Genomic DNA, 17,124 nt, shown 5'->3' on the forward strand with positions numbered 1-17,124 from the left:
CTCTAGCCCTCCAACCAAAGAATTCTTCACCTATCATGCTTTACTTGACGCGTTTTCTCTGCATCTGATTCTGTCCGTCACTCCTTTTTTCCCCAAAATTCAGAAAATAGTTTATTTAGATAAGCTTCAGTGCTTTAAACAATTACTTTCTATGGATTAAGTGCATTTCGGTGGCATGACGCCCGAAGGTATGACGGAAATACGGAGACTGGAGGTCCAAATGGTTGGATCCGAGTGTCGGAAATGAGGAGTACGCTCATCGCATTGCAAGTAATGGCTTGGAAAAGTCTCTCTCGATTTTGTTTTTAGTTTATTTTACTCGACAATGTTGATTTCAGCATTTATCGCTCTCTGCTTGCAAAAAATTCTTGTAGTTTTGAAACAATTGTATATATCATACGTTAATCAAACATTCGCCGCAGTTTGTACTGGTCGAGACCTTTTGTTACTCACTAAATGGAATATCTGTTCGACCGAATATGGCTTGTCTGTTTCTGTATTTCTGATCAGTTGCATGCGTTGGATGAAAAGTTTTAGCATTGAGTGAAATGTATTCTTTTGCAGTTTTGGATCCTTGCATGTAATATTATTTCTAGTATCCAATTATCAGTAGTGCTACAGGTAGAATGGACTTGGTGCAGTAATTATTTTCTCACAGCTCATAGAATGTTTGTTTTTTAGAGTGGTGACAGTATTTAGCTGAATTTACTGTTAAACATAGCTTAGTGGATGACTGAATGGTGTGGAGAGAAGCTGTATTACTTCCTACATTGGATTAATATATTCAACTAATGAAAGTTGCCTTTATATATCTGATTAGTTGCAAACTTTAGTACAAAAGTTCTCACCTTGTATTTGTTGATAGATTGTTGGAGCATAGTTCTTAGTATGTTATTTACAGTTCGACTTAGTGAGTGCTGTAATTTTATCAATTGAAAGTGGACATCCTTATCAAATTAAATGGTTAATTGATTTTGGATTTCACAAGTAGTGAAGTCTAGATGTTCTAATATTACATATGCCGATATGCATATCTACAAATATTCTAGAGGCTTGATTGGCCGCTGTTGAAAGCTACAAAAACATGAAAATGATAAATTTATAATTGAACTTCGCATTATCAAATGGTATAGTAAAGTAAACACTATCTTGATTTATTAGTTAATATTGAGAAAGTTATTAGAAGCATGGAATGTAGAATCCTTATACTCCCAATTCGCGGACTTGTGTCATCCTCTTGCTTGTTCAGACAACACAAATCACAAAGAAACTATTTTTGGTCGGCTAAGACCAATGGTTATGCTAGCTACCACATATTTCCTTCAGGATGTAAATATGTCTCCCAAACGGGGGCAGTTTCGGTTGCTAAAGAGCTTCACAGCATTATGGAAACTTAGTTTGGATCTTATCACTTGTTGCTCATAACTTGTTATGCACTGATTTATATTTTTGTACTTAGCAACTTTTTATTCGCATTAAAATGACATTTTGTCTAAATTCTTCCGGTAACATCTTCCAATGTAAAATCCATATAGAACCCACTAAAAGTATGTTGTGGTTGTGTGCAACTTATACATTAACATATTTCTTCTCTTGTTGTTTCTCATATATTTTCTTTAAATTTACACAATAATAGAATTAATACTGCCCAATGCAAGCTGAATTGAAGTTCAACTAGCATTATCTTTTGGGTTGGGTGTTTGGTGTGCCACATCTGAGGGAGGTGTTCTAGGGAATGGGTTTATCTGTGATATTGTAGCACCTTCACTAAACCCTACGAATTTCCAGCTTTTTATAATTTGTTTCTAGTGTTAAGGTGTGAAGATTGCTTACATGCTGAAGAAGTCAAGGATGACTTCATGTTGAAAAAGTAAAGGATGACTTCATGTTGTGGCTATAAATACTCTTGTTGGCATTGTTTTGTAGTGCAGAGTAGTGAGAAAAACATATAAGTTTTCTGTGTAGTCGAGAGATAAAAGAAAGAGTTGAGACGAGAGTGAGTGTTGTTTTTCACGTGTGGTGAAGACTTACATACAGGTGTCTGTGTGTTGTACTCCTCAATTTTCCTCCTCTTTGAGTGTTTTCCCTGGCTTGGTATCGCCCCCAGACGTAGGATTTATATCCGAACTGGGTTAATAAATTTGTGTGTCTTTTATCTCTTTCATATTCCAGTTATTGTCCATCTTGCCCGGTCCAGTTTCTAACAACTAGTATCAGAGCCAGGTTCAAGGAGTTAAGATGGAGGGAAAGATTCCAGTCGAACGGTTCAATGGTTCCGACTTTGGATTTTGGTGTATGCAGATGGAGGCCTACCTGTACGGGAAGGACCTGTACGGATCACTTGCAGAGAAGTCCGAGAAGACGAGTGATGAAGAATGGAAGGTGCACGGTCGAAAGGCGATGAGCGCAATAATCCTGTCGCTCTCTCAGAATGTCGCCTATCATGTGAAGGGAGCAAAGAGCACGAAGGAAGTCCTGCAGACTCTTGCCAATATGTACGAGAAATCCTCAATAATGAATAAGGTCATACTGATGAAGAAACTATTCAGGTTGCAGATGGAGGAGAGGAAGTCGGTGGCCGATCACCTCAATGACTTCAACCAACTCACGATACAGCTGGCGTCTGTGGATATCGTGTTTGACGATGAGGTAAAAGCGTTAATTTTGCTCTCATCTTTACCTGACAGTTGGGATGTGGTTGTTACTTCGGTGAGCACTTCGTCTGGGAAGGAGAAGATGAAGTTCGACAACATCAGGGACATGATGTTGAACGAGAAAACCCGTAAAAAGCAAACGGGTGGATCATCTGGCTCTGCACTACATACAGAGTCCAGAGGGAGACCTAACATACGGGGTAAATACCGTGGAAGATCAAGGTCCAGGGGGAAGAGCAAGGGCAAGAAGGAGATGGTGTGCTGGAATTGCGAGAAGTCCGGACACATGAAAAGCGAATGTTGGGCGCCAAAAAAGGAAAAGGAGGGCCGGACAGCGAATGCCGCGACGGAAGAGATCACGGATGCACTCTTGTTGAGAGTGAGCAGTTCTTTCGATGATTGGGTCGTGGATTCAAGGGCCTCATTCCACTCATGTAGCAACAAAGACATCATGGAGCCATACACCTCAGGTGATTTTGGCTTACTTTATCTTGCAGATAACAAACCCCTCAAGATTGTAGGAAAGGGAGATGTGCGGATCAAATCAACGAATGGGTCGTGCTCGATCCTACATGATGTGAGATACATACTAGGACTGAAGAGGAACTTGATCTCAGTCGGACAGCTGGACAGTGATGGATTCCACACGACGTTTGGAGACGCGAAGTGGAAGATCAGTCGGGGAGCAATGACTTTGGCATGAGGACTAAAGTCGGGAACGCTCTACATGGCGGGAGGATCCAATTCAAACATCCCCTTTGCAGGAACTGTATCGCAGGCTAACTTGTGGCACAATCGCTTGGGCCACATGAGCAAGAAAGGAATGAACGTGCTGAAGTTGAAAGGACGGTTTCCCGAGTTAAAATCGGTGGAGGTGGGTCATTGTGAACACTACGTGTTCGGAAAGCAGAAGCGGGTGAGCTCTTGACCACAGGAAGAACTCCGAGGAAAGAAAAGCTGGAGCTATTCACACCGATTTGTGGGGGCCAGCACCGGTGTCATCTCTTGGTGGATCAACGTACTACATAACATTCGTCGATGACTCCACTAGAAAGGTATGGGTGTATTTCTTAAAAAGAAAATCTAATGCCTTTGACACATTCAGGAGATGGAGGGTACTAGTGGAAAATGAGACAGGTCTACAAGTGAAATGTCTCAGATCGGATAATGGTGGCGAGTAGAGCAGTGAAGGTATCAAGAATTACTGCGCCGACCGTAGAATTCGAATGCAGAAAACAATCTCGGGGACACCTCAGCAAAATGGCGTTGCTAAGAGGATGAACAGAACACTGAATGAGTGTGCGAGATGCATGCGATTGAAGAGCGGACTGCCAAAGATGTTTTGGGCAGATGCAGTCAACACGGCTGCTTTCTTGATCAATAGAGGGTCTTCTGTCCCGCTGAACAACAGGATACCAGAAGAGGTCTGGAGTGGAAAGAAAGTAGATCTTTCTTTCTTACGCACTTTTGGTTGTTTAGCCTATATTTTGAACGATGATCGGACTAAGTTGGATGCTAAGTCGATTAAATGTACATTCATTGGGTATGGGACTAACGAATTTGGGTATAGATTTTGGGATAATCAAATCTGGAAAATAATTCGCAGTAGGAATGTTATATTCAATGAGGATGTAATGTACAAGGACAGGAAGGTAAGCCCGGACGATGACAAGAAGGAAAGGGAATTTGTTGATCTCGATATTTCAAATTCCGAGATCATGAGACCAGCAGATACAGATTTAGTGGGAGTTCAGACGGATGAAACCGAACAGACGGAGATAGAGCCAGAACCAGCATCGGATGAACCGATTGCTGAAAGCAGCACACCATTGGCACTGGGTCGAGAACCGAGGCTGAGAAGGGCCCTAGATAGGTACTCCCCCTCTCTTTATTACTTGCTTTTGTCTGATTGTGGGGAACCTGAATGTTACGCAGAGGCAGTCAACGATGCCCACAAGAGCAAGTGGGAGCTTGCGATGAACGACGAGATGAACTCGTTGAAGAAAAACGACACATGAGAATTGTGTCAACTCCCAAACGGAAAGAATGCCCTACAGAACAGATGGGTATATCGGGTTAATGAAGAATCAGACGGGAAGAAGCGGTACAAGGTAAGACTCATAGTAAAGGGATTCCAACAAAGATACGGTATTGACTTTACCAATGTTTTTACACCTGTTGTCAAGTTAACTACTATTCGCCTTGTGTTGAGCATGGTAGCGGCAGAGAACTTGGAGTTACAACAGATGGATGTGAAGATAGCCTTCCTACACGGGGATCTTGAGGAGGAGATATACATGGTACAACCATAGGGGTATAATGGAGATGATCAGAAGGTGTGTTGCCTGAAGAAAAGCCTGTATGGATTGAAACAGGCTCCGCGGCAGTGGTACAGGAAGTTTGACAACTTCATGCTAAAGATAGGTTTCTCTAGATGCAATGCTGATCATTGCTGCTACGTGAAGAGGTTCGATAACTTTTTTATCATTCTACTCCTGTATGTTGATGACATGTTGATAGCAAGATCAAATGTCAAGGAGATCAATAGGCTCAAGGATCAGTTGTCGAGGAGGTTTGACATGAAGGATCTTGTAGAAGTAAGGCAGATATTGGGCATGAAAATCACAAGGGACAAAAGAGCTCATTTGGCTGCAACACTTCTTAGGTGAATTAGGGAAACCTCAGGCAGATGTGGTTCTTCATAGCGATAGCCAGAGTGCGATCCATCTGGCAAATAATCCCACATTCCATTCGCTGACAAAGCACATCGAGATCAAGTACCATTTCATCCGACAACTTCTGGAGAAGAAGACACTGCAGCTGGAGAAGATCTAAGAAAAGAACCCTGCGGACATGCTGACCAAGGCGGTTGTGCTGGAGAAGTTGAAGCTGTGTACGGCTTCGACTGGCCTTGATGACTAGAGTGGACAAACCCGACAGTACCAAGAAAGAAGTAGATAAAAGCTAATGAATCTTCAAGTGGGAGATTGTTAAGGTGTGAAGATTGCTTACATGTTGAAGAAGTCAAGGATGACGTCATGTTGAAGAAGTCAAAGATGACTTCATGTTGAAGAACTCAAGGATGACTTCATGTTGTGGGTATAAATACTCTTGTTGGCATTGTTTTGTAGTGCAGAGTAGTGGGAAAAACATATAAGTTTTCCGTGTAGTCGAGAGATAAAAGAAAGAGTTCAGACGAGAGTGAGTGTTGTCTTTCACGTGTGGTGAAGACTTACATACAGGTGTGTGTTGTACTCCTCAATTTTCCTCTTCTTTGAGTGTTTTCTCCTGGCTTGGTATCACCCCCAGATGTAGGATTTATATCCGAACTGAGTTAACAAATTTGTGTGTCTTTTATCTCTTCATATTCCAGTTGTTGTTCATCTTGACCCGGTCCAGTTTCTAACATCTAGCTGCTAATACTTGTTCTAAATATACTACCATGTGAACCCAGAACAAAACTGTTCTAACATAATTTTGGTAAATTTCATTTTAGGGAAAGGCACATCCTCAGAGGTGAGGTTCATGGTCCTTGGATCAAAGAGAGACTGAAATTTGAGATTTCATATTCCTGTAATCTGTTTGAGAAAACACACATTTTGGGTATGACGGATCCTTTTTTACTCTTACGTGCCTTTTCATTTTGTGTTTATCTGAACCAGGGAGCTGCTGGTAGGCGGGAAAGTGATGTAGCTTTGCCGGATGATCCTGAGTTTTGGCTGTATGTGTAGCTCTATGTTAAGGTATAGCCTAGTGTTTCGACTATATGATTGCTTCAGCATGCGTTCATCGGTTCATGTTATTATAGGTTCATGAACGACCAAGATTCAGCCAAGTTGAGTCAATTTGTGTAACAGTTTGCTCAGAGTTTATATATCCCAATCAAGGACCTGAATTTTTATTGAGGTAAGCTTATTGATCTTTCCGGCTGATCTAAAAGGTACTCCAACTGAGGCCGAAAGCAGTTTCACTTATATTGGATCTTGGCTTAGTAATCTTATCAGATGAATTTGATCAAATCTTCAGTACCTGTTACAGAACCTCTGTTGAAGTTGAGAAAGCTTGTGGAACAAATGGACTTGGCAGTCCTCTTTTGACATAAATGAGCCTTAGGTGGATCAATGTTGCATCCAGAATTTGATGTTTCCCTGATCTTCCATTGTTTACTACTTGCCTTATCCCCTAAAAAAGAGAAGTAAAACTCAACAGAGAGTTGATAAAGACAATATGCATTTTTTGAGAATGCAAGATTATCTGTCCGCAAGAGCTGAAGGCTGCCTTGGTCTTTATTTTTCTCAACCTTCAAGAAATACTATACGACTCAGAGGAAGAGGAATATTCGATACAGGGAGCAAATGAAATTTGCTGGCTATCCCAGGGAAAATGTACAATTTCATCAATTATATTCTCCAACAATAACACATATTCTTGTTAGAACATCGACAATGATGGTTTTAGCTGTCAATCTATTGCATGGAAATCTTCTTATGTAATACACTTACATCGTAAGTGCATATCTGTGTTGAATGTCTGCCTTAGGCACTGCTTATTTGTTGTGACTCAGTGCGCTGGAGTATTGATCCAAGAGTATGCTACTATTAAGCAAAATTTAAAATTTTAGTTTATCTAATTCCCTAAATTTTTATGTAATGTAGCTGCACTCTTTTTTTGTAATCTTTTGAGTAAGACATTGGATTTGGTTGGGGCTCAAAACTTTAATGATGAAGATAAATAATAATGTAATATAGTACAAGCAGAAGCTATTCAGGATTGTCTTGATTTTCTGAATATGCTGGGAAAATGTGCCCTTTATATAGTGTGATTATTGCTCCATGTTCTGTTCCATTGTTTAAATGCCTAAATTCTGTAATGGAAGCAGTTTAGTTTCTCTAATTTATCTGGTTCATTACTACATTCCTTGAACACGACTCTTCTTCATTTATCAACTTTGCCCCTCTTCTCAACTATGATGTCCTAGCATTTGGCTTTCATTGTGAAAGATGGTGCCACACTGGCGCAAAGTGCTCTTGATGTTACTGTTGCTGCGGGGTGGTAATCAAGAGCTTGTTCCTGCCCTTTAGCTAGGTCATTTATTTGTATTAAATACTGTATACTACATGTGGAGACAACATACTGCTTCTTTTCATGCCAACTAATACAAATTAGTAGAAAATTGTATGAACTTGTTGGCTTGTTCTGGAGTAAATAAATATTACCATATTGCTGGAATGGGATAGAATATGTTTTGGCCTATGATTGATAACTCTTCCATTCTCTCTTCACAGATATTCTTATTTAAGGAAATCCGGTTCAGATTGGAGGAACACAAGGGTGGGACCATCTGTAGAAAAGATGTTTGTTTGTCTTAATACTGATCTGGATTGCATAACATGGGGATCATGGACAAACATAAAACTATGCATGTATATTTGTCTATATCTATTCTCCTGAGAATATTTGAGCTTGATTTACCAATTTTCACCTAAAACTATATAATCATATAACTTGTCTTTGCCTCTGCAGGCTAGGTAATTGAGGCACTCAACTTTTCTAGAATTCATGGATTCTCCTACTGTGGCGATTATCTAAAACATTAACCAAGATTGGTTCTTTGTTCCCTTGGATGGAATTGAGGCCTGATTTTCCTACTGCGGTACTTGGAATCAGAAAAAACCCAGAGTTGGACAAATGTGAAATGACTAATATTTCTTCTCACTGTCAAGTTTTTACTGGATATTTTGTTAACGTGTCTGTCTTGAGATGATTTTGATCAGAGGACACCCCACCTTTTACGAACCTTTATGGATTACAGTGACCAACCAAGTAATGCTTAATGGCACGACGCTGTATTGATTTTGTTGAATAAAAATCTAATCTTGTTACCATATGTAGCACCCCAACGCTACTAGGGTTATATCTTTCATAAACGTCATACTTAAAGTAATTCTTGTGTTTATTTATATAAATTTGTACATAATCATCTAATCAATATGTATACGTAATCCCAACGTCATAACAGGCATAATCAACCCACAACATTATATATATATACTTATCAAACACCACAAGGTAATTCATAACAAGTAATCCGTATGCTTATATTCTCTCTGTACAAACAAAATATGATTTGTATTCTAACTGACAAAGAGGAGAAAACAGCACGCTGGCCCGACCTGCCTGAGTATAGTGCGTAGACCTATTTTTCAACAGTCAGACACCTCAAAGTCTACTCCTGAAAGAAAATGTCAGCAGAGGAATGAGCCTGCCACTCAGTAAGTAAATAACCAGCCTTATCTATATATGTATATCAAACACAACCCAAACAAGATAAGTAGGCAACATAAATGGAATACAACCAATTTAATTCCAACATAATCAGCTGTAGTACACCACACACAATAAAATAATCAATTAGACTTCCTTTTTCCTATTTTGCTTACAATAATATGATATCGTGTTTTTTCCGTCAACTCAATCTCACCGTTACATAAATTTAAGTGAATCTCCTTGACAGCCGGCTTATCAATCTCATTTCGCACATAGCTATTTCATTTCACACATAGCTCTTTTCATATCACATCTTTTTCATATCGCAAAATCGCTCTTTTTATATTATATTTTCGCCTTATAGGCTTTTCAACACACCAAGTGGTATTCACACCGCAATTATATTCAATTTTCACCACTCCCTCCTTTCCACATATCACCATTCTTGTAAGCAACTAGTAACATAAAATAATATATCAACATATTCTCAATCCAGACAACCACAACACTTCAAACAACAAACATAATATTTCAGCACATTTCCTCATTCACGTACATAATATCGTCAATCAAATCAAATCATCCATCACTCATATACTTTTAAATAAATTAATGTCAGCATGAACCACAAATTTATATAACAGTAAAACCACAAATAAAGGCGACATATATAGATAATACTAATTATTTACTTACCTCGACTTTATAACGCTTTTATCTATCCAATAGGTAGTGGTCGGTCTTTTCACTTTACCCCCGTATCCTATAACGATTATACCACATACAATTAATATATCGAGAATATTGTTTTCTATTTCTATCGAAATACAAATCTTCATTTTTCCTCTTTATTAACATACCATTTATTAAATATAATTTTCAGAATATTTCTATGAATTTTCTATCAAATTCTCGCTATTATATAATTTAATAAAATAACATTACGTAGAATTGTGTGGTTAACAATTCCGATGGAATTGTATAAATTAGCTATAGTAATATTCAGATCTAATAAATGTAAAATTTAATTGACCAACGATATCATTTTTATATCCTATTTGATATTTAATTCGACACTATTTTAAATAGTCAAACTCGTAAAATATTCCGATTAAATAGTAATTGCTTAGTATAAATAATATTTAATAAATAGACTAATTAAATAATATAATTATATAAATTAATAAATATTAATAGAAACCTTGCCTCTGCCGCGAACACCGAAAGAGAAAATAAAAATTGCAATTTTTAAGATTATGTAATTGTGCTGTGATTGAACATATATATATATATGTAGATGTGGGGCGGTGGGTGATGGCCCACCCCCAAATCCTTTATCCTTTATTTTTCTTCCTCTTTCTTTCATATATATATATATGTATATATATTATTTACTAATATATACATATATCATTTACATATATATATTATTTATATATATAATATTATTATTATTTTATTTATTTAATTAGACTTTTCTCAAAATATCCTTTTTTTTTTCTTTTTCCTCTTTCTTTCATATATATATGTATATATATTATTTATATATATAATATTATTATTATTTTATTTATTTAATTAGACTTTTCTCAAAATACCCATTATGTTCCTTCTAAATTTTCTTAATTAATATAAATTGTCCACAAATATTATAATAAATTGTAATCTAATTTATTCAAGTTTTATTATATTTCAATTATGACATATAATTTATTTATTAATTAATTAAGTTTCATAAGAATTTATCAATTAATTTTACAATTAAATAATATAATTTTTGGAACGTCACACCATTTGTGACTATCCACCAAAAACAAGGGCCAGTTGACACAGACCCTAATTTTGCTAAGGTTGAAGGGGGGCTCACATGGGAGGGGAAGGACAAGAAGGGGTAGGTAAAGAGTATTTTAGGACACCCCCACGAGTTTTGTTCTGTCTGTACCTAAGCACATGATCCCCACGAGCTCATGAGTTGGCTGCCATCTTACATTAATTCCAGGTCATTGCCTACTCCATTAGACATGCCCAACAGCTTCTTAAGCATTCCGGGTATATTACAAACTTTCACCAATGTTCTTTTCCTTTTTCTCTGTCTTTCCTTAAGGATTAGACTACTTGTGTTGTTTGAGAGTTTATTAGGCATCCGAGGTGGGATGAACTACGAGTACATTGTAACTGATTGGTACAATTCAACCAGGGCCAATCCATGTTAGATGGAGGATGGCGCATCGATAAAAGAATTAAATGCTGCAATTTTTTTGTTTGTGGCCGGACATTTTAAGTTAAAGAGACAATTACACTCTCATTCTTGAGATTTGGTATAATTATACGTAAATCTCTTATGGTCTAAAAAATTACATATATCATTCTTGAAGTTTGCTTTTAAATATGAGCAAATTCAGTGAATTTTAATTAACGAAGGGACTTATTTGTTATACGAAAACAAACTTCGAGAATGTTAAGTGAAGTTTTTCAAACAATAAGGGGTCTCAATGTTATTATATCAAATTTAGGGGTGGAGTGTAATTATCCGTAAGTTAAATTACTTGGAGGATGGTTTTGAATATTTGTTGTTACTGAGTAATTCTTTATAGCAAAATATATTATTGCATAACTACTTCTCTCTCTCTCTCTCTCTATATATATATATATAACTATACATATGCATACTATGGTGAGTGTTGGTTGAAGAGAAGATAATGTTTGTATGGAAATGAAATCACAAAGCTTGCTATTATTATGAATCAACATCAAAGGTGGGAGCCATTTTTGGAGCATGACAACCGGAAAAAGTCGAGAAGGTAGGTAAAACACACACATGAAATTATGTAAGTCTTAAATCATTACGTACCAAATTGATTAATGGGCAGATTTAAGGATCTTCATTCATGGGCAGAGGTTGCTTTCAATGTTATTTTGGCGGGGGTGGGAAGAGAAAATTAGTTGGTGGTGGGCAGAGTGCATATACAAATTGGGATGGATATAAATACAAAAATGCCAATCAACCTCCTAACCCTAACCCAACTTTGCTGCCTAAACTTGCACCACAAGGTTTGGGGGGAAAGGAAAAAAAAGAGAAGTGGAAGGTAAAGGAAAGCCCACAAACAACTACAACCACACCCACATCCACATCCACATCCACATCCACACTCACTTCTTTTAGCCCCCAACCTCCACCCTTCTAGAAGCCCTTATATGTAACATTACATATTGTGCATGCTGGAGCACCAAATCGAATAAACTACAACCACCACCACCAAGTCTGCTATGCTATCATGACCAAGGAAAATACCCACTTGGAAAATAATCTCTGCTTAATCCCATCCACAACTAACTTAATTACAAAAATATTATTTCTCATCACACTCCCACTTTCTTTACGCAATTTGGATCTACTTTTCTAACCCACTTTTTCTCTGCACGTGTTCTGTGCATGGGATCTTCCCCAAATTCACAAACACTGCATGATTGAGCAAGAATTCACTTAAAATTCTGAGATCAAGACAAAATTATTGGCGTGAAGGGACTTGTTTGTTTAATTCACTTTTGAATTAGACTTTAATCCATGCTCCCCCTCTAGAAAGAACACCTAACTCTTCTGATCCTAACATAATTATTCTGCTAACTTTCGTTGGTGCAAGAACATATATATAGGCTTTTTACAAGGAAAAAGAATATGTAAAAGTACCCTAAACAACACAACAGCAGAAATAGGAGGGTCTACTTAATTTCTGGTACATAGATTGGGGAAGATGTTGCGACGGTTAACTGAATTATTAATGAAAGGTAGTTCAGAGTTGGACAAAAGAAGGGAGGAGATCACACCTTCTCCTGCTGGACTTTATTACCTTGCTTTACACCTACCTAAAGTTTACCTTTAGTTAATATCACTTTTTACTTAAATCACTACTTAATGGTAGTGTTGCAGTATAAATTATGATGCTAAGATCAGCAAAGGACAGTTGCCACCAGCCACTCCACTCCTCTCAAACCCTTCTCACCAACTCGCATCTAGAAGCAATTCTCTCTCTTTCTCTCTCTCTCTCTGATTACTTAGAGTCAAAAGCTTAAATATATAACCCCCACATCAAGTCCTTAAAGTGCCGGCCTTGATGCTCAAGCACCACCAAGCCTTAGACTACTTTCATATTCTACACTAATCCTTCCCAGAATAAAAGAGGTAGCAAAAGAATACCAGCAATAGCACAAGTCCAGGAGCCTGTAAAGCAGTTTGTGTTTGCATCATCACTTGGTTTACAACAAATAATGGGGAGGTCTCCTTGCTGTGAGAAAGCCCACACAAACAAAGGGGCATGGACCAAAGAAGAAGACGATCGTCTCATCGCTTATATTCGTGCTCATGGAGAGGGTTGCTGGCGCTCACTGCCCAAGGCCGCCGGCCTCCTTCGCTGCGGGAAGAGCTGCCGCCTCCGCTGGATCAATTACCTCCGCCCGGATCTCAAACGTGGCAACTTCACTGAAGAAGAAGATGAACTCATTATCAAACTCCACGGTCTTCTTGGCAACAAGTAAGTCTATACTACTCCTTTTACCTTAATTTTAATTCATCTTCACCATGTAATTATTAAAATTAAAAACACTGCTAGTAGTAGTAGTAGTAGTAGTATTACTATAATTAGTTGTTAATGTGTTTCTCTTGTTTTCTTCTTATAATATATAGATGGTCCCTTATAGCCGGAAGATTACCGGGAAGAACAGACAATGAAATCAAGAACTATTGGAATACTCACATAAGAAGAAAACTGTTGAGCCGGGGAATTGATCCCACAACTCACAGGCCCATCAATGAGGCTGCAGTACCAGCTTCACAAGAATCCATCACAACCATCTCTTTCTCTGCTACTTCAAACTCAAAAGAAGAGAAAATTACAACAACTACTACTACTACTGCTGCAGATGTGAATTTGATCATTAGCAAAGAAGAGAATAAGAGCCCGGCTAGATCAGAAAGGTGCCCTGATTTGAATCTTGATCTCAGAATCAGCCCTCCTTCTTATAATCATCATCAAGCTGCTGAGCCATTGAAAACAGGTGGAAGAAGTAGTAGTAGTAGCAGTAGTGGTACTTTGTGCTTTGCCTGTAGTCTTGGGGTACAAAACAGCAAAGAGTGCAGTTGTAGTAGTAATGGGATAATTAGTGGGAGTAGCAGTAATTCTGGGTATGATTTTCTGGGGCTGAAAACTGGAGTCTTGGACTACAGAAGCTTGGAGATGAAGTGAAAATTCAATTCTCATGTCTGGGCTTTTAATTTCTTTGTAATAATAATTAAAACATTATAATTAATCCAAGACTAATAGTTAGATGAAATATTGTGAAGGAGTAATTAAGGTCCTTTTTCGAAATTTTCTTTTGTTTGTACAAGTAACAGTTGAATACTTTTATTGCATATATATCATTATAGCAGCGGTACGGATTATGACGACCCATTTATTACTAACTGCTGATTTTTGCAGAGATTTGGTGAATGTTTCCAATTTAATTGTCTCAGCATTTGCTTTACAGAATGCTCTTCAGTACTCTTCTGTGATGTGGATTTTCTCTGCTCCCCCTTCTCTCCTCTCTTCAGAAAGTTGGTGTAAGATCATAAAGTCCATCTCATGTACCTAAATTGTCTTTGTACTTTGTGCCTGACTGTTAATTTCTCCACTCCAAGAGTCAAGACATTGCATCAAATATGGGGAAAAGTTACTATCTAAATTATGTTTGGTTATATTGGATCAGTTATACAGTGACTGTATGTATTGTATCTGTTCTGTAGTTGGTATATAATTTATAATAATTATAAAATAATTTAAATTTGATCGAGTCCGATGAGGTCTGATGATATTATAAAATCAAATTAGTTTTCCGGTATTCGGTATTTTTTCTCTTTCTTTTCAAAAGGGGCTTGACGAATAGGAAAATTAGAATCCAGTGAGGGGAAGAAAAATGCTATATATGTTTCTTTCTAAAGGAAATTCAAGGAAAAAAAAGTAATATTTCAATTCAAAATTGAATTTTCTCAAGAGTTTGGTGGGGTTGGTATCTTTGATGTATCATGTGAGATGAGATGGAGAATTTGAAGAACTGAGAGACGGACCATTTTGCCTTCATTACTTTTTACTTTTTCTAATTTTAGATTCCCCTTTTATTTTTTCTTTTTTTTCCACCCCCTTTTTGTTATTGTTTGTCTTCTTTAGCAAAAGATATGAATGAATGAAGAGGCAACGGATAAGCTGTGAATGGATGAGAAGAAAAGAACAGGTGTGGGTGTGTGGCTGCCTGCCTCATCTATCTCTTCTCTTCTCTTCTCCAAATATATATCATAACAAAATTACTTTTAATTATCAATATAACTACATATGTAAACTGTGTCAACAAAAAATAGTAGGTTTTTTATAATTATTCCATCCAATATTCCTCTTTAAGACTGGTTACTCAATATTCTCCGTGATTTTATTTACGGCCAACAAAGCTACAAAATTGTAGCAAATATTGTAGTCTTATTTGCATGAGCAACAATTAATAATATTTGCATAACATTGGTTAATTAGTATCCATTGTGATTTCATGAATAATGTTAACAACACACGTATATACTGTGAATATATTAAATATAATACGAGATTTTAATAATATTTTATAATGAAAATGTTTGTACAAAGAGTGCCTACCTTGAAATATTTGGAACTAGCGTATAATCAGTGTTATGCATGAATTTAATTTAATTATAATTATAATTATATTCTATTGAAATTTCAAATACAAGAAAGTCAATCAATTGTTTTAAAATAAATTACCTTTTTTTTCAAAAAAAAAAAAAATAGATATAGTGCATCACATCAATAAAATATAGAAATTTACAATGATAAGAGCATATACATGCAAAAGATATGGATAAAATGAAACTATGTTTCATTTAAATAAATGAAATGAAAAACATCAATGAATTTTCAAGACATAAAACTTATAATTTCACTCCATGGAATATAATAACACCTAAACTTTCTCTTTGGAAGATATAAATATTCTTACAACATTTAATTAATAGGTAAAATGATTTTATAATAAGGAAAAATCTTCATCATAAGGGAAAAAAATTAATATATCACAAACTCAGTAAATATAATGGAGAATTAAAAAAATTAGAAAAGCAAAAAGTATGAATGCTCACTAATAAGAAGTATATTACACAAATTATTTTTTAATCCTATTTTGTCTTTAAGAAATAATAATAGATAATAATAAACCAACTTACAAGATCGCATCAATACCATTGACCTATAGATATACAAACATTACAATATATATTTACATCTTTTTCATCATATATAGAAAATTGTGAAATATGTGAATGTGTTTATTAATAAAATTTGGCGGCTCAACCAAGTTTACTTACCACATCCAGAAAGTCCAAATTCCAACATTTTTAAATGAAATAATTCCTTAAACACATAATAATGTCACATTTATTTATTATAATTAAAGATGCAATAATAATAACGGGATAATTATATTTTTTCCACTAAGACTGGTATAATTAAATATATATCCCCGTAGTTTGAAAAATTACACTTAATACCTCTCAGATTTGTCTCCATTTAACAAGTAAGTTCATTCGTTAGTCAAAAATTAGCGTATTTGCTGAATTACCCAAAAAAAGGGGATAAAAAGTTATCCCAACTGACTTATTAGTGATTTACTGCATATCAAATAATTACATTTATACATCTTCACACGTTAACACATGTGAGGAGGAATAATAGTTTAATCAGAAAAATTTGTTTGACTTGCAATAAATTAGTAATAAGTCAATCGAGAGTAAATATCAATTATCGTTCAATTTTTTATTAATACTTAATACTAACAAATGTAGTAAATTTTGACTAATTCTGGGGATCTATTTGTTAAATAAAAATAAATTTCAAGATACTAAATATATTTTTTAAATTATAGAAAATCTATATGAAATTATATCAAATTTAGGAAACGACAGTGTATTTATTCCAATAATAAATAGAATAAAGTCAGAAAAAAAAAAAAAAAAACTGAAAGCCCCCACAAAGGGAAAGAGGCTCACTTTTTCAACATTGCACTCTTTCTTTCTTTTTCCCTTTCCTTTTCCAATTGTGTTAGGTAGAAACAATAGAACCTTCCATCAGATATTTTTCTTTCCACCCTTTTTCCTTCATTTTAAATAGAA

At 36.1% G+C, this 17,124-nt stretch overlaps 1 protein-coding gene and 2 long non-coding RNA genes across 3 annotated transcripts; 2 read left to right on the forward strand and 1 right to left on the reverse strand.

Annotated features, from left to right (window-relative positions):
- Positions 1 to 6,314: 6,314 nt before the first annotated feature.
- On the forward strand, positions 6,315 to 7,180 carry LOC148785161 (uncharacterized). Its single transcript, XR_016068002.1, has 3 exons — positions 6,315 to 6,397; positions 6,463 to 6,560; positions 6,693 to 7,180. It is a non-coding gene; the product is annotated as an uncharacterized LOC148785161 (long non-coding RNA).
- Positions 7,181 to 11,640: 4,460 nt separating this feature from the next.
- Positions 11,641 to 13,813, reverse strand: LOC148785162 (uncharacterized). The gene is made up of 2 exons (XR_016067812.1): positions 13,673 to 13,813; positions 11,641 to 13,398 (listed from the first exon to the last, which is right to left on the reverse strand). It is a non-coding gene; the product is annotated as an uncharacterized LOC148785162 (long non-coding RNA).
- On the forward strand, positions 13,188 to 14,379 carry LOC105173041 (myb-related protein 308). Its single transcript, XM_011094686.3, has 2 exons — positions 13,188 to 13,450; positions 13,603 to 14,379. Exons 1-2 carry the CDS (start codon positions 13,188 to 13,190, stop codon positions 14,159 to 14,161), a joined length of 822 nt encoding a protein of 273 aa, XP_011092988.1. The 3' UTR covers positions 14,162 to 14,379.
- The last annotated feature ends 2,745 nt before the right edge of the window (positions 14,380 to 17,124 follow it).

This window comes from Sesamum indicum, linkage group LG10 (genome assembly GCF_026168435.1).
Source record: "Sesamum indicum cultivar Baizhima isolate 11 linkage group LG10, ASM2616843v1, whole genome shotgun sequence".
NCBI lineage: Eukaryota > Viridiplantae > Streptophyta > Magnoliopsida > Lamiales > Pedaliaceae > Sesamum > Sesamum indicum.